General features: G+C 50.5%; 2 protein-coding genes across 9 annotated transcripts in view; both read right to left on the bottom strand.

Annotated features, from left to right (window-relative positions):
• Positions 1–677: 677 nt before the first annotated feature.
• Positions 678–1,037, bottom strand: LOC135282575 (feather beta keratin-like). The gene has a single exon (XM_064392834.1). The coding sequence runs from the start codon at positions 1,035–1,037 to the stop codon at positions 678–680; it is 360 nt and encodes a 119-aa protein (XP_064248904.1).
• A 2,922-nt stretch (positions 1,038–3,959) lies between these two features.
• Positions 3,960–22,288, bottom strand: part of LOC135286467 (feather beta keratin-like) — a 143,067-nt gene continuing 124,738 nt past the window's right edge. The window contains exons 2-5 of one of the 8 annotated variants that reach the window (XM_064399569.1): positions 15,576–15,774; positions 12,284–12,478; positions 12,042–12,093; positions 3,960–4,521 (exon numbers count right to left, since the gene is read on the bottom strand). In XM_064399569.1, coding sequence (XP_064255639.1) covers positions 4,130–4,501 — 372 coding nt within the window. In that variant the 5' untranslated portion in view covers positions 4,502–4,521; positions 12,042–12,093; positions 12,284–12,478; positions 15,576–15,774 and the 3' untranslated portion in view covers positions 3,960–4,129. Of the gene's footprint in view, positions 4,522–9,670; positions 10,479–10,935; positions 12,094–12,283; positions 12,479–14,639; positions 14,978–15,575; positions 15,775–22,288 lie in introns of those variants that run through there. The other 7 variants (XM_064399567.1, XM_064399592.1, XM_064399583.1 and 4 more) reach the window with 7 other exon arrangements.

The raw sequence follows: 22,288 nt of genomic DNA, 5'->3' as shown, positions 1-22,288 counted from the left end.
AGTGAGAATTTCTTATTCTGTGGGTGGTCAGAGAGTGGATAAGGTGCTGGACTGTTGGCCCTTGGAGAACTAGTACTGAACATGCCATGGTGCTGGGAATCCTGCTCATGTTGGTCTTGCTGGAGCAGGGAAGTTGAAGCAGTTGCACTCCAGATTTCCTGGCCAAGTGGAGGATATTGGGACTCTTATTGCTGGAGGGGTTCAAGCATCCTGGTGGGGAAGAGAGTTTGCCAAGTGTGTTCTGACACAGAGTGACTTGACCAGAGCTGTACCCAGGAGAGCATGGATGTGGCCAAGGCTTTGGTCTATCAGGTGATGGGTTTGTGTCATATTCTGGAAGGTATCCCCTCCTGTGCTTCCTATGTCCGAAGTTTTTATTAGTTGTTTTGATGTATTTGTGAGGAAAGGTGTTGATGCACATACTCCAAAGGCCTGTTGAGGTGTGTAATGTGCATGGTAAGGCTGTGAGACCACTGGAATTACAGAAGAGCAGGAGGCGTATGAGGCTTTCATGCAGCACAACTTTATTGAGGCACAGGAATGAAGAGACAGAAGAAAGGAGAAATCGGGATCTGGTGAGAGGTACAAGTAGGAAAATGACCAGCAAAGGTGTTTTGCTTGCAGGAGCTGATGCCAGAACCCAGAGATGGTGGTGTAGGTGGCGGGGCTGAGATCCCTTAGCAGTTGTAGCCATAGCTCCTTCTGCCATAGCAGCCCAGGCCATAGCCATAGCCCTGCCCGTAGCCAAAACCACAGCCATAGCCAAATCCATGGCCATAGCCAAGGCCAAAGCCACCAAATCCAGCAGAGATGGGCTGTCCCTGCACACTGAGCTCAGTGCCCAGAGCAGCGGAGGAGGTGGATCCGACAGCGGTGCTCTGGGGGAAGGAGGTCATGATGGGTCCTGGCAGGGTGACCAGCACAGGGGCAGGGTCGATGATGACGCGGGAATCCTGGCATTGCAGGGCACAGGGCTGGTTGCAGCTGTTGGCCAGTGGGGTGGGTCCGCAGGGTCGGCAGCGGTCGTAGCAAGCCATGGGTGTGGTGTGGATGGTCCTGGAACAGCGGAGGTGAGGCAGGGAAGGGGTATGGTGGTGTGAGGGGTGGTGATGCAGAAGGATTAGGGAGTGTGGAAGCTGTTGTGGGCCTATGGGGCAGCGTAAAGGCTGCTGAGGCTGTGGCTGAGCGTGCTGGAAGAGAGGGACCACGGGTGCAGGAGCAGGAGGGTCCGGGAGGGGATTGAGACTTACCTGGTTGTCAGCAGGAGCAGAAGACGTGAGGAGAAGTGTGTGAGGGAGAGAGGCTCTGGGCTGGCTTTTATGCTGGTTCTGGAGGGGTGGGACAGCCTTATCCCATGGCCTTGGGGCATTTTGAAGGCAGCATCTCTTTGCTGTCCCTGCCTGCTGACTCATGAGGTGGGGAGTGTTTTCCTTCATGCCATTCTGCTATTCCATGTCCTACTCTTGAGGCTGTGTCCATCTGACCTTGACTGCAGCTTTAATCATTTCATATTTGGGTTGATTCGATCGTTCCATATGTGTCAGGGATGGCTGAAGAAACAATCAGTAGACTTGTGATTTCCAATGTCATCAGTGATGTCATTTTGTGGCATTCATGTGCTGTGTTTTGCCGGTGCCTTGTGAAGACTGGGACTCTGTTCTGTGCCGCTGGATGTCCATCAGTCATTGTGTTGCACCCAGGAATGCTGAGGGTGATAATGATGTCCTGAGGCGGTCATTCTGCTATAGCTTGGCAGGATCTCAAAGCTTGGGATCTGTTCCTGACCAATGAAAGGGAGCTCCTGTTCCTTGAATGGGATCAAGAGAGAGCATATTTAAAATTAGAGGAAGTTAGCCTGAAAATATTCCAGAATTACGGTCCATTTGGATTTCTCAATTTTATATGACAATGCACTCTGACATTTAAGCCATTTAAACTGTATTCCTTTATGTTAAGAAATCCAGTAAAGAAACAACAAACTGGCCTCGATCCTCTTTTTCCCAGGTTCTCTCTGACATCAATTAACTTATTCCTTATTGAAGCCACAAGTTTCATAACTCATAAGCTGTAATTGTTAACATTGTGTTCCTGTAAGCAAATAATTACTAATGGAGCTACAGTGAGCTCCTCTGTCTTTCCTTGACCTGGTAGGTCTGTGCCTTTGTGGAATGATGCAATTCCATATCCTTCTCCTGAGACCCTGTCCACCTGTGCTGGCAACTTTTAATTGCAACTACCAAGAGGTCAAAGTTTTCTGTTGATGCTTCATGTCAGGGAGGGCTGAGGACTTGACCCAAGCTTTGGGGAAGTGTGATGCCATCACTGTGGTCACCTCATGGTCCTCATGTGCAATGGTTTGTGTGTGCCTTCTGAAAAATAACCCCCAATTTCTCAGAGTTCTGATAGGCTGGGCTAAGGCGGAGGTGTTGTACCTTCCATTGCCTTCCATCCTTCCACACATTTATCCCCAGTTGGCAAAGGCTGACCTCAGACCTCACTTTCAATTTGGACATGTTCAGGGGTTCTTGGATGATAGTCTAGCCTCAACGGTTTTGATATTTTCATTCAGCCCTTGGGCTGAGTGCCAAAGGCTGAGGCCACAATTGATTGTCTGCATGAGGATCTGGAGGTTGCCCAGCGTTGTTGGACACAAGCATTGCATGAGCCTCAACAACCCAGGTGAGTCCAGCTGGTGTCAGTGCCCAGAGTAGTGGACCGAGAAAGGTGTGAAGGGCTGGGGCCTGTGGGTTGTGGTCACTGTCCCAAAGTCCAGATGGCAGCAAGTCCCCAGTGCTGTAGCACAGGAGTTGCATCCACTGGGCCAACACTGAAAAATTGCTGGGTTCTGGACATCTGCTGGACTTCAGCAAAGGCAGCTGCTAAGTTTCTTTTCATGTGAGGATTCATGCCATATAGGAAGAAATACCTGGGTGTCACTTGGAACAATTATTTTAATCTCTGAAAGCACTTTTCAGAGTGGTTCGGGGTTAGAAGGAATGCGGCAGGAGGTGTCCCTGTATCGTTGTGGGAAAAGGCAACCCCAGTCTTCATACCAGGACTGGATAGAATTGTTGTGATGAGACAGGGAGATGATGTGATGAGGAGACTTTTGGTGCCTTCTGAGCACTGGTGAGGTCCCATGTGAGGTGCTGTGTGCAATTCTAGACTCTCTCCCCAATGTGAAAATAACGTCTCCTTTGCGAATTATTGAATAGTGACCGTTTGATAACCACCAAGAGTGCAGAAAATCTAGGGAATCATTCCTGGATGACAAACTGAGAATGCTGGGACTCCCAGGGTTTGAGGATGGACAAGGTGGTGTCATTAGTGTACACAAATCCCTGATGGTAGAGAATGAGGTTGAACAACCCTGGCTGCTCTCAGCCGTGCACATGTGCAGGAAAAGCGGTCAAGGGCAGAGGGAAAACAGATGAAATTCAATTACTAAAGAAGTCAAGAATGTGTCATTTTCAGGGGGGCGACAGAGTGGAAAAGGTCTTGGACTGTTGATCCTGGGAGAGCTAGTACTGAACATTCCATGGTGCTGGGAATCCTGCTCATGTTGGTCTTGCTGGAGCAGGGGAGTTGAAGCAGTTGCACTCCAGATTTCCTGCCCAAGTGGAGGATATTGGGACTCTTATTGCTGGAGGGGTTCAAGCATCCTGGTGGGGAAGAGAGTTTGCCAAGTGTGTTCTGACAGGGAGTGACTTGACCAGAGCTGTACCCAGGAGAGCATGGATGTGTCCAAGACTTTGGTCTATCCCGTGATGGTTTTGTGTCATGCTCTGGAAGGTGTCCCCTCCTATGCTTCTTATGTCAGATGTTTTTATTAGTTGTTTTGACATATTTGTGAGGGAAGGTGTTGATGCACATACTCCAAAAGCCTGTTGAGGCATGGAATGTGCTTGGTTAGGATGTGAGACCACTGGAATTACAGAAGAACAGGAGATGTATGAGGCTTTGATGCAGGACAACTTTATTGAGGCACGAGAATGAAGACACAGAAGAAAGGAGAATTCGGGATCTGGTGAGAGGTAAAAGCAGGAAAATGACCAGCAATGGTGCTTTGCTTGCAGGACCGGTTGCCAGAGACCAGAGCTGGTGGTGTCAGGGGTGGTGCTGAGATCCCTTAGCAGTTGTAGCCATAGCTCCTTCTGCCATAGCAGCCCAGGCCATAGTCATAGCCCTGCCCGTAGCCAAAACCACAGCCATAGCCAAATCCATGGCCATAGCGAAGGCCGTAGCCAAGGCTAAAGCCACCAAATCCAGCAGAGATGGGCTGTCCCTGCACACTGAGCTCAGTGCCCACGGCAGCGGAGGAGGTGGATCCGACAGCGGTGATCTGGGGGAAGGAGGTCATGATGGGTCCTGGCAGGGTGACCAGCACAGGGGCAGGGTCGATGATGACATGGGAATCCTGGCATTGCAGGGCACAGGGCTCGTTGCAGCTGTTGGCCAGAGGGGTGGGTCCGCAGGGACGGCAGATGTTGTTGCAGGCCATGGGTGTGGTGTGGAGGATCCCTGGAAGAGAGACGGGTGAGGCAGGGAAGCGGTGTTGGGTGGTACGAGGGGTGGTGATGCAGGAGGGTGTGGGAGTGTGGAGGTTCTTGTGGGGCTGTGGGGTGGTGTGAGGTCTACTGAAGCTGGGGGTCAGCGTGCTGCAAGATAGGGGCCATGGGAGCGGGAGCAGGAGGGTCAGGGGCTTGAGACTTATCTGGCTGTCAACAGGAGAAGAAGGCTTGAGGAGAAGTGTATGAGGGAGAGAGGCTCTGGGCTGGCTGTTATGCAGGTCCTGGATGGGTGGGACAGCCTTGTTCCATGGCCTTGGGGCATTTTGCAGGCAGCATCTCTTGGCTGGCCCAACTTGATGAGTCATGAGGTGTGGAGTGTTTTCCTGTATGCAATTCTGCAATTTTGTGTTCTTCCCTTGAGGCTGTGTCCATCTGACCTTGGAAGCACATCTTAATTGCTAGAACTGATGACCATTATCTCATTGTTTATTGTGTGTTTGGACATGTAAAATACTCAGCCGAATCCCAGGGTAATTGTGGTCTTGTCAGTAATGTCACACCATTGCATATTGATGACTTCTCCTATTTGATTCTTGTTTCCTGCCTGAAAGAACTCCCAGTTTTCTTTCCTTGTCCTCATTTTGAGGTTACCCCAGTCCAGTCAATGTCATGGTGTCCCTGCAGTGCTCTTGGTCTACCATTTCCATGTCCTTGTTCCACCAGGGATCCCTACCAGTGGTGGGAACCAGGACAGTCCACTCCCTCAAGCTTTCTAATGTCCCGACACATGGGTTTCAAGGGTGGATTAATCAAAGGATGGGGAGCTGTGCTCCTCACGTGTCTTGTTCTCCTTCTTCAGCTTTTTTCCTTTCCATGGGTCCATCACAGTCTAACACTGGGACCCTCCAGTGTGACCTTGCTGGTCACAGCTGAGACGAGCGCTATGGATGAACCAACTCAAGACTTTGGTGTGCATGGGAGGCCATCCTAAATTACAGGGATTGATTTCCCATCTACAGCAGGAACGGCTTGGAATATAGACATGATCTGAATGTTGGCAACGTGGTGGGGATGGAGAGAACGTCATGGAAAGGGCACTTCCTCAGAAGCAATGTTCCTGCAAAGCCAGGCAATCCTAACAGAGCTGTGATGGTCCAGGGCCCCACTTCAAAATGTACCCAAAAACCAGGACACAGCAGTGCCATGGGGTGACCTCACTGATGACACCTCAACTCTCCAAGGCTTTGGACATGTCTTCAGCCCACCATGACACACAGCATCAACACTTGCCCTTAACCCCTAAGACACTTAAAATCTGCTGCCAAGGTCAGATGTCCTTCAAAAGAAGGACATGGAGCTGCAGAATTTCACACCATGACATAGGAGGGAAGATGACTGTGCTGACCAACCATTAGTAATTACTGGGTTTTGCTAGCAGAAACAGATTATTAAGACTAAAAGGATATGAGATATGAAAATTTATGGGATGAATGTGGATTAAAGGCAAGGACATCACAGGCCAGTCTGGGAAAAAAAGGATGAAGCTGGGTTGTTTAATGGATTTCTTAATGAGGTCAAGGAATATGCTTTAAATGACAGAGTACAATGTCAAGTAAAGAAGAGAAGTCCTTATGGACCATGACAGCAGAACAAGTTCAACCAGACCAGCCTCTGCTTTTCCAGATGTTCACTCTTGATTCAGTTCAAGACACAAAGCCATGAGATCTCTTTAATCTGTAGGAACATTCCTATGCACAATAACATTTCCATGTTATTGCAGTGTGACCTCCCCAGGACATCAGCAGCTCCCTCAGCATTCCTGTGAGAAAAACAGTGACTGATGGGCATCCAGCAGCACAGAGGAGAATCCCAGTCTTCACAAAGCACCCACAAACCACAGGACGTGTTCCACAAAATGACCTCACTGATGATATCACAACTCTGCTGGGCTCTGGTTGTTTATTCAGCCCTCCTTGACATACATCAAACAATCAAAACCTCCCAAGTACCAACTCTCACTCTAAAGCTGCCGCCAAGGTCAGATGGACACAGACTCAGAAACCAATCATGACACTGCAGAATTGCATAAAGGAAAATACTCCCCAACTTATGACTCACCAGGCTGGCCAGGTAAGTGATGCTGCCTCCAAAATGCCCCAAGGCCATGGGACAAAGCTGTCCCGCCCCTCCAGGATCAGCATAAAAGCCAGCCCAGAGCCTCTCTCCCTCACACACTTCTCCTGCTCCTGCAGACAACCAGGTGAGCTTCAAATTCCTGACCCTCTTGCTCCTACTCCCATGGCCCCTCTTCCAGCACACTTAGCCCCAGCCTCTGCAGCCCTCACACCTCCCCACAGCCCCACAACAGCCTCCACACTCCCTCACCCTGCTGACATTTCGCACTTTGCATCCCCATGCCCCTTTCCCTGCCTCACCCCTCTGTCTTCCAGGCACCCTCCACATCACACCCATGGCCTGCAACAGCATCTGCCGACCCTGCGGACCCACCCCGCTGGCCAACAGCTGCAACCAGCCCTGTGCCCTGCAATGCCAGGATTCCCGTGTCATCATCGACCCTGCCCCTGTGCTGGTCACCCTGCCAGGACCCATCATGACCTCCTTCCCCCAGAGCACCGCCGTTGGATCCACCTCCTCCGCTGCTCTGGGCGCTGAGCTCAGTGTGCAGGGACAGCCCATCTCTGGTGGATTTGGTGGCTTTGGCTTTGGCTATGGCCGTGGATTTGGCTATGGGCTGGGTGGCCTGGGCTGCTATGGCAGAAGGAGCTATGGCTACAACTGCTAAGGGCCCTCAGTACCTTTCCTGACACCAACCACCCACTCTCTGGAACACACCTCAGGTGTTGCAGATGCCTCTCTGGGTCAAAGCTGTCAATGGGCTCAGCACTTCCAACTCCTGCTCTCAGGCCACCAAGCAGGGCAGTGGCCAAAGGGCCAGGTTGGGCTGCCTGCAAACCTGACCCATCTGCCTCCTGCTCTTCTCCCACTCCCTTTCAGCTCTATCCAGTCTCCTTTGCTGCAAATCCCTTGTCCCAAGCCAGAGACCATTGGGAATCTTCACCATCAGGTTGCTTCTAATGCGAAGCAGGAAGGCCTTGATGCTCTGACTGAACCACCGGCAAGCAAAGGAGCTCAGCTGATGGTCCCCCTACTTGCACCTCAGACCAGCTCCCTTCCTCTTGCCACTCATGACCTCTCATTCTACTTTTGACTCAATAAAATTCTCTTGCATTGCAGCATTGCTATGTCTCCTTTTCCTTCATGGGCACACACTAGTACAGTTTGCTCTTCTGGGGCATACCACAAATCCTTCACCTGTGTGATCCTACGCCTGGATAAACTAGATAAACTAAGGTAGATCTAACCTTGCCTCTTACACAAGCCCCTCCTAAGCCATGTTTTTACATTGGATACACAGCAATTGCTCCAGTCCCTCACTATCTCTTTAGCCCTTATATAGATCAATGCAAGCAGGTTCTTACCCTTGAGGCCTCAGAGCTGAGCACAGAACTCCAGTCTCACCAGAGCAGAGCAGAGCAGAGGGACAGAATTCCCTCCTCACCTGCTGCCCATACAGTGGCAATGAGCCCATGGCATGGGCACTTTATTTTGGCATGTTCACATGGGCAGGGCATGTCCAATTCTTCATCCACCAACACCCCAAGTCCTTCTCCTCGAGGGTGCTCTTAATTGACTCATTAGCCATCCAATATTCAATAGTGAGATTGCTCCAATTCAGATTTAGGATGTTGCACTTCGTCCTATTGACCATCATGACAATCACACCACCCCAGCCTGTGAAGAGCTCTCTGGATGCCATCCTTTCCCTTCAGACAATCAACCACACTGCTCACCTTGATGTCATTCCCATTCTTGCTAAGGGGACTGTCCCTAACTAATCCACTGTTGCCTGACAAAATAGGAAATAATAATGGCCCTGATATGAGCCTCTGTGGGTCACCACGCATCCCTGTTCCCCTCACAGACATGGAGCCACTGACCACAACTACAAATGAGACCATCCTGACCATTTTCCACCCCACAGCTGATGTTCCAGCTATCAACTCCACATCTCTCCAGATCAGAGATAAGGATGTTGTCTGCCACAGGAAGAAATGCTTTGCACAAGTCCATGTACATGATACCAGTTGTTCTTCTGTCATTCACCATTGCTGGAACCCCATCAAACTTTTCAGGAAGAATTTGCCCTTCATGAAAATGGGAGTAGCAACAGGGGAGGGCTGAGCCAGGCCTTTGGGGCCTTGAGATGTGGCAACTGCTCAGAGCTGAGAGCACTTCTCTTGGAAGATTTCCCTTGAGGAAATGGTGCTTGGCTGAGCTCTGTGTCTGCCCTGTGCCAGTGACTCAGCCTGGGCATGAGGAGAGAGCTGTGGCTACTGTTAGACACAACCCTTTTGTGAAGCCTTCAAGAATCTTTCCCGTTCTACACTATCAGAGCAGCTGAGCAGGTCCAGGTTGCCTGAGAGTGGAGTGAGTGGCCTGAGAGTGGCTGAGGGGCTGAGGCCAGAGGCTGAGGATCTGTGGTCCAAAGTGCAAATGGAGGTGAATCCCCAGTACTGCAGCCCAGGAGTCCAATCCGTGGAACCAACTCTGTTCAACATCCTAAATAATGAGCTGGGCAGTGTTGCCCCCTCAGACACATAACAATCTCAGTAATGGATAACAGATTGGTAATGAGTTGATTGAGAGCATGCTCAAGGAGGACTTGGGGTGCTGGTGGATGAAGAATTGGACATGTCCTGCCCATGAAAACTCGCAGACCAAAACCCCTCGGTGTCCTGGGCTCATCACCACAGCGTAGGCAGCAGGTGAGGGGAGATTCTGACCCTCTGCTCAGCTTTTCAGAGGCTGGAGATGTGTGTTCAACTCTGGGCACCCGAGGACATGGAAGATATGGACCTGCTGAAGCAGAGCTGTAGATGACCCTGGAAGATGATGAAGGTCTGGAGCAACTGGTGTCCAGCCAAAGAGAAAAAAAGACTCATACACGGCTTCTATTAAAGACAGAGGTAGACCTACATTCCTGTATCCAGGCCTGGGATCCAGCAAGGAAAGTGTGGAATGCAATGGAAAGGCAAAGTGTGTCAGTGTGTGTCAGTGAAGAAAAGGAGACATCTGAGTCTGTAATGCAAGAGAACTTTATTGAGCTAAAAGAACAGTGGGAGGTCATGAGCATCCACTGGAAAAGAGAAGGGCAAGTAGGGGTGCAAGAAGTGTGACCATCAGCCGAGCTTCTTTGCTTGAAGGAGGTTCAGCCAGAGCACCAAGGCCTTCCTGCCCCACAGTGGGAGCAGCCCAGTGGAGGTGCTCATCTTCCTCTGGCTTGAGAGAAGGGGTTTATCCAGAGGGGACTGGAGAGAGCAGAAGGGACAGTGCAGAGCAGGAGGCAGATGGGCCATGTTTGCAGGCAGTGTGGGCTGGGCCCTTGGCTGCTGCCTTGATGGAGGCCCTGAGAGTAGAAGTTGAAAATGCTGAGACCCTTTGACAACCTTTGCCCAGAGATGAATCTTCAGTGCTTGGGGTGTGTCCCAGGGAGTGGGTGGTTGGTGTCAGGGGTGGTGCCGGAGCTGGCCCCTTAGCAGTTGTAGCCATAGCTCCTTCTGCCATAGCAGCCCAGGCCTCCCAGCCCATAGCCAAATCCATGGCCATAGCCAAGGCCAAAGCCACCAAAGCCACCAGAGACGGGCTGTCCCTGGGCACTGAGCTCAGCGCCCACGGCAGCGGAGGAGGTGGATCCGACGGCGGTGCTCTGGGGGAAGGAGGTCATGATGGGTCCTGGCAGGGTGACCAGCACAGGGGCAGGGTCGATGATGACGCGGGAATCCTGGCATTGCAGGGCGCAGGGCTCGTTGCAGCTGTTGGCCAGCGGGGTGGGTCCACAGGGTCGGCAGAGGCTGTTGCAGGCCATGGCTGTGGTGTGGAGGGTGCCTGGAAGAGAAAACAGGTGATGCAGTTCAGGGGTGTGAGGGTGTGAAGGGTGGTGATGCAGGAAGGTGAGGGAGTGTGGAGGTTGTTGTGGGTCTGTGGGGAGGCGTGAGGGATGCTGAGGCTGGGGCTGAGCGTGCTGGAAGAGAGGGGCCAGGGCTGCAGGATCAGGAGGGTCAGGGGATTGAGGCTCACCTGATTGAGGGTCGGAGCAAGAAGAGAAGGCGTGAGGAGAAGTGTGTGAGTGAGAGAGGCTCTGGACCGACTTTTATGCTGGTTCTGGAGGGGCGGGACAGCCTTGTGCCATGGCCTTGGGGCAATTTTTAGGCAGCAGCTTTTGTCTGGCCCAGCCTGGTGAGTCATGAGGTGGGGAGTGTTTTCTTTCCTGTGACTCTTCAACTCCATGTCCTCCACTTGAGGCTGTTACCATTTGAACTTGGAGGCAGCTTTAGAGTGAGAATTCATCTTTGGGTAGATTTGGTTGTTAGATACATGAATGTGAATGTTGAATAGCAAACAGAGACCAGTGGAGGTGCAATGTCATCAGTGGGCCTTGTATGATGTGGTTTGTGGGTGCTTTGTGAAGACTGGGACTCTGTTTTGTGCTGCTGGATGTCCATCAGTCATTGTGTTTCTCACAGGAATGCTGAAGGAGCTGATGATGTCCTGGGAATGTCACTGTGCAACAGATTGGTAACGTCCCAGTGCCTAGGAGTTTTTCCTGATGGATGAAACTGGGCTCTTGCTCTTGTTTCTTGAATGGGATTGAGAGAGGTTCTTGGACAGTAGAGGTTGTTCAGGCTGCACTTATTCCAATGTTATAGTCAGTTTAGATTTCTAAAATTTACCCAACAAGCCTCTCTATCATTTAAAGCATATTTCTTGATTTCATTTAGAAATCCAATAACCAACAACAAATCCAGGCCCATCCCTTTTTTCCCAGCCTGGTTTTTGATGTCAATTTATTTATTCTGTATTCAAGCCAAAGAGTTTCATAACTTATATCCTGTAAATGTAATATTGTGTTGCTATTAGCAAAAAGGAGTAATTACTAATGGACAGTTAGTGAGTTGCTCCTTCCTTGTCTGTCATGATGGTGGCGTTCCTTTGTGTGATTCTGCAATTCCACATCCTTCTCTTGAGGCCGTGTCCATCCGACCTTGGAGGCAGCTTTTATATGTGATTATTAGAGGTTAAATGTTGATGGTTTATGTCACAATGGGTTGAAGATGTAACCAAAGCTTTGTGGAGATGGGGTATCATCAATAAAGTCACCCACGGCACTGGTGTGCTGTGCTTTGTGTGTGTGTGGTGAAGAGGAGCCCCATTTCCTGGCAGAGCTTTTCACAGAATTCACAGAATTCACACAATCATTGGGCTGGAAGAGACCTTCAACATCATCGAGTCCAACCCCTGCCCTAACTCCTCAACTAAACCATGGCACCAAGTGCCACATCCAATCTTGTTTTAAACACATCCAGGGACGGTGACTCCATCACCTCCCCTGGCAGACCATTCCAGTACTTTATCACTCTTTCAGTGAAAAACGTTTTGCTAATATCCTACCTATATTTTCCTTGATGCAGCTTCAGGCTGTGTCCTCTTGTTCTGTCAGAACCTGGGGAAAGAGACCAACCCTCACCTGACTACAACCACCTTTCAGGAAGTTGTAGAGTGATAAGGTCACCTCTGAGTCTCCTTTTCTCCAGGCTAAATAACCTCAGCTCCCTTTTTTAGGCTGCTCTAAGCTTTGCAGCTGTTCTGGGGGTGAGCATCTGCACCTTTGATCACATTCTCTTCCTTCCTACCTTGGCTGCATCTCTCCAGTCTTTTGTCTATATTCCTGGCCTTTGCCATTGGAGATGGAAAAGCAATCCATGTAACTTAGGGAGGTGTCCTGTGCTCCTCACAGTCTTGTGGGTTCATCCGTAGTGCTCTGGGCCAAGCAAGGTCAAAATGTGGGGTCCAATTGCTGGGCTGTAACTGACACATGGAAAGGAAACCTCGTGGAGGATAAGGAGAAGAAGCAGCATGAGGGGAACAATTACTCATCCATTGGTTAGTCAACCCTTCAAACCCACGTGTCTGCAGTTTAGAGATAAGGATGTCCTGTGGGACTGGTTTAAGGCCCTGATAGAATTCCAGGAAAATGACACTGGTTGCCATTCCCTTGTCAAAAATAGCATTTCACCTTGTGATCCTGATGGAGCATAAATGGATCATGAGGTCGCCATGGACCCTCTGAAGGGTAAGAAGCTCCAGCAATTACCAGGAGGGAATTAGGAAATATGTAACAACAAAAGTAATAGGAGGAAGATGAGGAGGTCGACTGTCTTGTTCTGCACCACTGGTGGGGCTGCAGAACGCAACAACAACATGGGCATTGTTGACCAAGAGCAGTTCCAGGAGTCTGATGGGACTGGATACCCTTAAAACAAGGAGAAGTTGGCAGAGCCGAGAGCTTTTTCATGCAGAAGGAAATAAGGCAAATGGGACATGATTCCATGGTGTGTCCTCATTGATGACACATCAGTTGTCCTCAGGGTTGTTTGAATTTTCTACGTGTCCTGAAAGGCACCAGCAACAACAAAATGGTCACAAATTCTTGCGATGAAAAGCTGCCGCCAAGGTCAGATGGACACAGCCTCAGGGTCAGGACATGAAATTGCAGAATTGCATAAAGGAAAACACTCCCCAACTCATGACTCATCAGGCTGGGTCAGGCAAGAGCTGCTGCCTCCAAAATGCCTCAAGGCCATGGCACAAGGCTGTCCCACCCTATCAGGACCAGCATAAAAGCCAGCCCAGAGCCTCTCTCCCTCACACACTTCTCCTCACGCCTTCTCCACCTACCCTGCCGACGACCAGGTAAGAACCAATCCTCTGACCCTCCTGCTCCTTCAATCCTGGCCCCACTCTTCCAGCACACTCAGCCCCAGCCTCAGCAGCCCTCATGCCACCCCACAGCCCCACAACAGCCTCCACACTACCTCACTCTCCTCCATCTCTGTCCCTCACACCCCCACATCCCTGCCCTGCCTCACCCCTTCTCTTCCAGGCACCCTCCACACCACAGCCATGGCCTGCAACAACATCTGCCGACCCTGCGGACCCACCCCGCTGGCCAACAGCTGCAACCAGCCCTGTGCCCTGCAATGCCAGGATTCCCGCGTCATCATCGACCCTGCCCCTGTGCTGGTCACCCTGCCAGGACCCATCATGACCTCCTTCCCCCAGAACACCGCCGTTGGATCCACCTCCTCCGCTGCTGTGGGCGCTGAGCTCAGTGCCCAGGGACAGCCCATCTCTGGTGGATTTGGTGGCTTTGGCCTTGGCTATGGCCGTGGATTTGGCTACGGTCTGGCAGGCCTGGGCTGCTATGGCAGAAGGGGCTATGGCTACAACTGCTAAGGGCCCTCAGCACCACTCCTGACATCAACCACCCACTCCTTGGAACTCATCTCTGGCATTGAGGACTCCTCTCTGGGCCAAGGGACCCTCCTCTCAAATGTGCTCAGCTCTTCCAGCTCCTGCTCTCAGAGCATGAAGCAAGAAGCCAGCTTGGCTGCCTGCAAACATGGCCCATCTGCCTCCTGCTCTTCTCCTGCTCCCTGCTCTGCATGGACCCTTTGGCTCTGTCCAGCTCCCCTCTGGACAAACCCCCTCTCCCCTGGCAGAGACCACTGGGAACCTCCACCCTTGTCCTGTTTCCACTGTGGGGCAGGAAGTCCTTGATGCTCTGGCCAAACTGCCTGCAAGCCAAGGGCCTTGGTTGGTGGTTGCTCTCCTTGTACCTCAGTCAGGCCTCTTCCACTTACTGCTCATGACTTTCACTGCTCTTTATGCCTCAATAAAATTCTTTTGCATTGTACATTGTGGAGTGTCCTCTTCCTTCATGGGCACACTCTGGCACACTTTGCTCTTCCCTTGGATCCCACAAACCCTTCACTTGCTTGATCCCAGGCCTGGATACAAGAATGCAGATCTATGCCTGCCTCAGATAGACTCTGTGTATGGGTCTTGTTTTCACTTTGGCTGGACATCAGTTCCTCCAGACCCTCATCATCTACACCTCTGCTTGAGAATGTCCATGTCTTCTGAATACATATCTCCAGTCTCAGAAGAGCAGGGCGGAGGGATAGAATTCCCCTCTCTGCTGCCCATGCTGTGGGGATGAGCCCAGGACACAGGGAGTTTCTGGTCTGTGAGTGCTCATGGCCAGGGCATGTTCATCCACCAACATCCCAGGTCCTTCTCCTCTGGGCTGCTCTCAACCCCTGCATTGTCCAGTCTACAGCCATGTTTGGCATTGCTCCAAACCAAGTGAAGGAGCTTGCATTTGGCCATGTTCAGCTTCATGAAAATGACAATATCCCACTACCCAAACCTGTTCCAGCCCCTCTGAATACCAACCTTTCCCTCCAGATAACTAATTACATTACTCAGCTTATTCTGGTCTGTGATTTTGCTGAACATCCCACTCAATCCCACCGTCCATATCCCTGACAAAGATGAGAAATAACACTGGTCCCAATTGGAGTTTCTGCCTGTCCCCAGTCATCCCTTTTCTCCACACACATGGAGCCGCAACGGCTTGACTTAGACTGTCCTCTTTGAGTTAGACCATCCCATCCATTCCTTATCCACCACATGGTCCAACCACAACTCCACATTTTTCCAGAATGAACACACAGATGCTTTCTGGTACAGGAACAAATGCTATGCACAAGTCCAGGTACATGATATTGTCCGTCTTGCCTCACTCAGCAAAAGATGCCACCTTTTAATGGGCTGCCAATGGACATCTTTTAATCTGCCTGCCAAGGTCCGACAGACACATCCCCAATAGCTGAACACGATACAGGAATGGTGAGGGAAACAAAACACTTCCCACTTTATTATTGGACAGAGAAGCTGCTCGGAAAAATGCCCAGTGTCACGGCCAATGGCTATCTCAAACCTTCAGCCCCATATCATCCTCAAGGCTGTACTCTGGATGTTATCCAGCCGAGTCTTGTCTTCCTGACTCCCATTAAACCAGAGATATAGACAGTTCACTGATGTGAGCAGAGAAGAGCAGAGGGACAGAATCTCCCTTACCTGGAATGGAGCTGATGCCTCAGGTTTTAGCTTTTATATTTTTTAGATTCTGTACTGCTTTAGTGTGTACTTTGGAGCTTCATACTGAGGGATAGTAAGCTCTCTTCACAGAGCTGGGAGAAAAAACAATTCCTTCTCTCACTGAGGACCAAGGACAACCAATCCAAATCTCAGGTCCAAGACCATAAACAACAGTGGACTGAAGAGAGAAAAACAAGATGGGACTTCATAAGCTAAAGCTGTAATTGGACAATTAACTCCAATATGCAAACGGACCAGAACTTATAAAAGTGTGAGACCCTGCGACTGGTCATGCATTTTGTGACCATTTTGGGTTCATCTTGGGTGTAGCCTTGGCTGGGGTCTTGTGCTGCCCAAGGTGTATCCATTAAAGACTTCTAATAAATCCCTACTTTATTCTTTAACTCTGTATAGTCTCTGATCTAAGTCAGCCTTCACAAGGCATAAAACCCAAACATGCGCAATAGAGGATGGGTGATGAGGGGATTGAGAGCAGCCCCAAGGAGGAGGACTTCAGGTGTTGGATGAAGAATTGGATGTGCTCCAGCCACATGCACTCATTGACCAGAAATTCCTCCTGTGTCCTTGGCTCATTCCCACAGTGTGGGCAGCACAAGAGAGTGGAGGGATCTCACCCTCTGCTCTCCTGTACTAAATTCAGAGTTCTATGCTGAACTCTGAGCTCACAAAGACGAGGAAGATGTGGACCTGCTTGAGCGGATGGAGGCATGGAAGATGTTGAGGGTCAGCCAGGTTGGTGTCCAGCCAAAAGGAACACACATCCTGGAGGATGATGAGGGGCTTGTGTCAGAGGCAGGGATAGATCTCCGTTAGTGTATCCAAGCCTGTGATTCGCTAGCTGAAGGTTTGATGGAATCCACTGGAAGTGCTAAGTGGGTAGTGGAACTGGGGAAGTAACATGTTAAAGAGGTCTTGGAGCAATTTTTCACCCACCCCAGTGGTTCTATAACCCTGGTACATCACTGAGCAGGAATTGGAAGAGTCTTGGGAGAAGAAAGGACTCCTCTGAAGCTATGATGCAGGAAAATTTTATTGAGGTAGAACAGTGAAAACTCAGGAGCAGCCAGTGGAAGGGAGATGGTCCGAGGTGCAAGCAGGACAACCATCAGCCAATCTGCTTTGCTTGCAGGAGGCTGTGCCAGACTTTCTGCCTCACAGAGGGAGCAGCCCAGTGGAGGTGTCTCATGGTCTCTGGCTTGGGAGAAGGGGTTTGCAGCAGAAGAAAGTGCACATAGACAAAGGGGTGATGCAGAGCAGGGAATGGAGGAAGAGGAGGAGGGAGACGGGCCAGGTTTGCAGGCAGCCTGGGCTGGCCCCTTGGCTACTGCCTTGCTTATTGCTCTGAGAGCAGGAGCTGGCAGAGCTGGGCCTGTTTGAGAGCCTTGGCCCAGAGAAGCATCCTCAATGCCTGAGATGTGTTCCAGAGAGTGGCAATCAGGAGTGGGGCTGAGGGCATTTAGCAGATGTAGCCATAGCCCCTTCTGCCATAGCAGCCCAGGCCTCCCAGCCCATAGCCAAATCCATGGCCATAGCCAAGGCCAAAGCCACCAAATCCACCAGAGATGGGCTGTCCCTGGGCACTGAGCTCAGCGCCCAGAGCAGCGGAGGAGGTGGATCCGACGGCGGTGCTCTGGGGGAAGGAGGTCATGATGGGTCCTGGCAGGGTGACCAGCACAGGGGCAGGGTCGATGATGATGCGGGAATCCTGGCATTGCAGGGCACAGGGCTGGTTGCAGCTGTTGGCCAGCGGGGTGGGTCCGCAGGGTCGGCAGATGTTGTTGCAGGCCATGGGTGTGGTGTGGAGGGTGCCTGGAAAAGAGGGGACGAGGAAGGGTAGAGGTGTAGGGCTGTGAGGGGCTGGGAGGCGAGGGAGTGTGGACGCTGTTGTGGAGTTGTGGGGAGGCATGAGGGCTGCTGAGGCTGGGGCTGAACACGCTGGAAGAGAGGGGAAAGAGGTGCAGGAGCAGGAGGGTTGGGGACTTGAGTCTCACCTGGTTGTCAGCAGAACAGGAGGAGAAGGAGTCAGGAGGAGCTTGTGAGTGTGAGAGGTTCTGGGCCGCCTTTTATGCTGGTTCTGGAGGGGTGGGACAGCCTTGTGCCATGGCCTTGGGGCATTCACTAGCCAACAGGTCTTGCCTGGCCTGGTGATTCATGATGTGAGGAGTGTTTTCTTTCCCAGAACTCTGCAGTGTCATATCCAGCTCTTGAGGCCATGTCCATCTGACCTTGGCGGCAGCTTTCAGAGATGGTATTTGGGTGGATTTGATTGGGAGATGTGTGTCAGGGAAGGCTGAATAAACAACCAGAACCCAGCAGAAATGCAAGTCATCAGTGTGGTCATTTTGTAGGCCTCATGTTCTGTGGTTTGTGGGTGCCCTGTGAAGACTGGGCTCCTCTTCTGTGCCTCTGGATGTCCGTCAATCATTGTGTTGCACTCAGGAGTGTCGAGGAAGCTTCTGATATCCTGGGGAGGTCACCGAGCCATATCTTGGGAAGGTTCTGGTGCCTGGGAGCTGCTTCTGATTTCTGAAATAGAGTTTATTCCCTTGTGTCTTCTATGTGAGAATGAGGGGGAATCTGGAAAATGAGAGGCTGTTTAGGCTGAACGTGTTCCGTTGTTATGGTCCATTTGGATTTCTGAAATTTACTCAACCATGTACTCTGTCAATTAAAGTATATTCCTTGTCCTCATTCAGAAATTCTATAAATAACAACAAACCAGGCTAGATCCCTTTTTTCCCAAACTGATCTGTGACATCAATTCACTTATTCCACATTCAAGCCACAAGGTGTCATAAGTTATAATCATAAGTCTTATTGTTTTGTTCCTGTAAGCAAAACCCAATAATTAGTAATGGACATGCAGCAAGCTCCTCTTTCCTTCTTTGCATGGTTTGGTTGTTCCTTTGTGGAATTGTGCAATTTCATGTTCTGCTCCTGAGGCCATCTCCACCCGACCTTGGTGATACTTTTTAGCTGCGAGAATTAGAGACCAAGGCGTTGTTGTTGATGGTGCATGCCAGGACATGTAGAAGATTCAAGCAAAGCTTACAAGCATTGGGGTGTCTCAGTGAGGTCATTCCATGGCATATTGACAATGTGTCCCATTTGCATTCTTGCCTGCTGCCTGGAAGAACTTCCAGCTCTCTCAGCTTCTTCTCATCTTAAGGATCCTCCACTCCTATCAGTGTCATGGTAGACCTGCCCTGCTCTTGGTCAGCCATGTTCATGTCCCTGCAGCCTCACCTGTGGTGGGGAACAGGATGTTCAACTCCCTCAACCTGCTTTATTTCTTTATTTCTCAGTTCCTAATCCTGTCCTGGTAACTGCTGGAGTTTCTTACTATAAAAGGTACATGGTCACCCCAAGACCCCTTTATGCTCCACCAGGAACAGAAGGTCCTTCCCTCTTATGATGATTTGGTAGCCAAGGGAAGGGCAACTGCTGTCATCCTGATCTTCTGTCAGGCCTTTTACTCAGTCACACATAACATCATAATTTCTGAACTGCAGACACGTGGGTTTCAAAGAGGTCTGATGAATGGATTAGGAACAGAGAGTGATGGTCAATGGCTCTCTGTACAGGTAGAGGCCAGTGACGAGGCCTCCAGGCCTCTGCCTTGGACTGGTGGTTTTGAAAATCTTTATCAAGGAGACAAGCAGTGAGATTGAGACCACCCCCAGCATGTTTGCAGTTGCCACAAAACTGAGTGTTGCAGCTGACACAAGAACATGGAGGGATCCCATCAGGAGGGACACTGGGAATGTTGAGAACAAAAAAAACTCTTGTGGTTCAACAACTCCAAGTTCAAAGCCCTGCACACAGGTTGGGACAGTCCCAGACACGAGCACAGCTTTGGAGAGGGAATCATTAAGGGCACTTCCACCAGAGAATGACCTGAGGGTTCTGGTGGACCAAAATCTTAAAAGGAAACAGCAATGTGAATTTTCAGCCCAGGACACCAGCCATTTCCTGGGCTGCATAGAAATAAGTGTGACCACCAGGAATAGCTGATGGTTAATTTGAGATGTGAGAATGTCATTATTGTCACCAATAGGTGACAAAATAGGGACCAAAATAGGGACACCAATAGAGACCAAAAGGTTCAAGAGATGGCCATGCATCCTTACAGTAAAAGAACTTCTGGAAAAGAGTTTCTAGCAGATTGATACTTCCTGTCTCCTCAGAGATAAGGATATCTGATTTAGGGTGATGTGCTGGGCTTCAGAGTGGAAAACAGACATGGACTAAGTGAAGCAAGAACAGTGCAGGAACAGCAAGAGGTTGAGGGGAGCAAAGAATCCTTGTGGTTAGAAATGGGACACATGCAAGGTTTATTTTTGCAAGAAGGGAAGAATGGACAAAGGAGAAGTTGGGAGTGTTCCATGGCATGACCTCACCCATAACACCCCAATTCTTGTAGGCTTTGTTGTCGTCTTCTGTGTGCCTGACACAAACTAATAATACCATATACCCTATACCAATACCAATACTTTGGCCTCTACTCCTTAAATTAAAAACTGCTGCCAAGGTCAGATGGACACAGCCTGTAGAGAAGGACATAGAATCGCAGAATTCCACAAAAACATGCCAGCACCATGACAGAGGAGGAAACAGGATCACAATGACCATCCACTAGCAATTAGTGTTTTTTTCCTAAAAAGAACAAAATACTACAACTGACAGGATATAAGTTATGAAACCATAGGGCTTGAATGCAGAATAAGCAAAGTCACATCAGAGACCAGCCTGGGCAAAACCTGATCAAGCATCGTTGGTTACTTGTTCATTTGATTACTTAAAGAGGTAAAGAAATACACTTTAAATGACAGAGTACATTTCCATGTAAACTTGAGAAATCCAAACAGACCACAGCTTTGGAATAAGTTCAACTTATTGAGGCTTTAATTTCCAGCTCCTCTCTCTTGATCTTACACATGAAACAACTGCATGGGGTCCCTTTCATCCATCAGGAAGAGCTCCCAGGCACCAGAACCTTTCCAAGCTCTTGCAGAGTAACCTCCCCAGGACATCAGCACCTCCCTCAGCATTGCTGGGTGCAACACAATGACTGAAGAACATCCAGTGGGACAGAAGAGGCCCAGTCTTCACAAGACACCCAAAAACCACAGGACATGTAACACAAAATGACCTCACTGATGACATCGCATTTCTACTGGGCTCAGGTTGTTTATTCAGCCCTCCCTGACTCACATGTAATAATCAAATCCAGCCAAATACAAATGCAATGAAGTTGCTGCCAAGGTCAGATGAAAATGTCTTCAAGAGCAGGACATGGAATTGCAGAATGGCATGAAGGAAAACACTCCCCAACTCATTACTCTCCAAGCTGGCCCAGGTGAGAGCTGCTGCCTCAAAAATGCCCCAAGGCCATGGGACAAGGCTGTCCCGCCCCTCCAGAACCTGCATAAAAGCCAGCCCAGAGCCTCTCTCCCTCACACACTTCTGAAGCCTTCTCCTCCTGCTGACAACCAGGTGAGTCTCAAGCCCCTGACCCTCCTGCTCCTACACCCCTGGTCCCTCTCTTCCAGCATGTTCAGCCCCAGCCTCAGCAGCCTTCATGCCTCCCCACAGCTCCAAAACAGCCTCCTCGTTCCCTTGCCTCCCAGCTCCTCACCCCTGTCCTGCCTCACTCACCTCTCTCTTCCAGGGATTCTCCACACCTCACCCATGGCCTGCTACGATCGCTGCCGACCCTGCGGACCCACCCCACTGGCCAACAGCTGCAATGAGCCCTGTGCCCTGCAATGCCAGGATTCCCGCGTCATCATCGACCCTGCCCCTGTGCTGGTCACCCTGCCAGGACCCATCATGACCTCCTTCCCCCAGAGCACCGCTGTCGGATCCACCTCCTCGGCTGCTGTGGGTGCTGAGCTCAGTGCCCAGGGACAGCCCATCTCTGGTGGATTTGGTGGCTTTGGCTATGGCCTGGGAGGCCTGGGCTGCTATGGCAGAAGGGGTGGCTACATCTGCTAAGGGGCCAGCCCTGGCTACCTACAAATATGGCCCATCTGCTTTCCTTATCCTACTCTCTGCTCTGTATGGCCCTTTTGGCTCTGTCCAGTCCGCTCTGCTGCAAACCCCTTCTCCCAAGCCAGAAACCATTGTGCCCCTCTGGTGGGCTGCTCCCACTGTGGGGCAGAATGTTCTTGATGCTCTGGAAAAAATGCCTGCTATCAAAAGACCTTGGCTGATGGTCACCCTACTTTCGCCTCAGCCTGCTCTTTTCTACTGGATGCTCATGGCCTTTTACTCTTCATCCTCAATAAAGTTTTCCTGCATCATAACCTCATATGACTCCTTCTTTCTTTCCCCAAGACTTTTCCTGTCTCACTCAGCACTAAGCCAGTGTTGTAGAGATCACTGGGTTTAAAAATGTACCAAGACCTCTTTGGGGATTTATTTCTCCAGTTCCAGCAGCCACTGGCATGCTTTGGTCTTCCAGTGCATCCCCCAAACCCTTCTGTTTCTAGAACACAGTCCTGGATACACTAGTGCAGGTCTATCCCTGCTGCTGGCACAAGCCCCTCTGCATTGTGTGTTCACTTTGGGTGGACACCACTTGCTCCAGCCCCCCATCATCTCCTCAGCCCACTAAGAGATCTGCTCGAGCAGGTTCATGTCTTTCTTATCATAGGGGTTCTACAGCT

Source organism: Passer domesticus, chromosome 1, assembly GCF_036417665.1.
Source record: "Passer domesticus isolate bPasDom1 chromosome 1, bPasDom1.hap1, whole genome shotgun sequence".
Taxonomy (NCBI): Eukaryota; Metazoa; Chordata; class Aves; order Passeriformes; family Passeridae; genus Passer; species Passer domesticus.
This window is presented reverse-complemented; position numbering and strand designations above follow the sequence as displayed.

Coding starts and splice junctions, on each gene's coding strand:
- LOC135282575 (XM_064392834.1), bottom strand. CDS start 1,037: ATGGCTTGCTACGACCGCTGCCGACCCTGCGGACCCACCCCACTGGCC.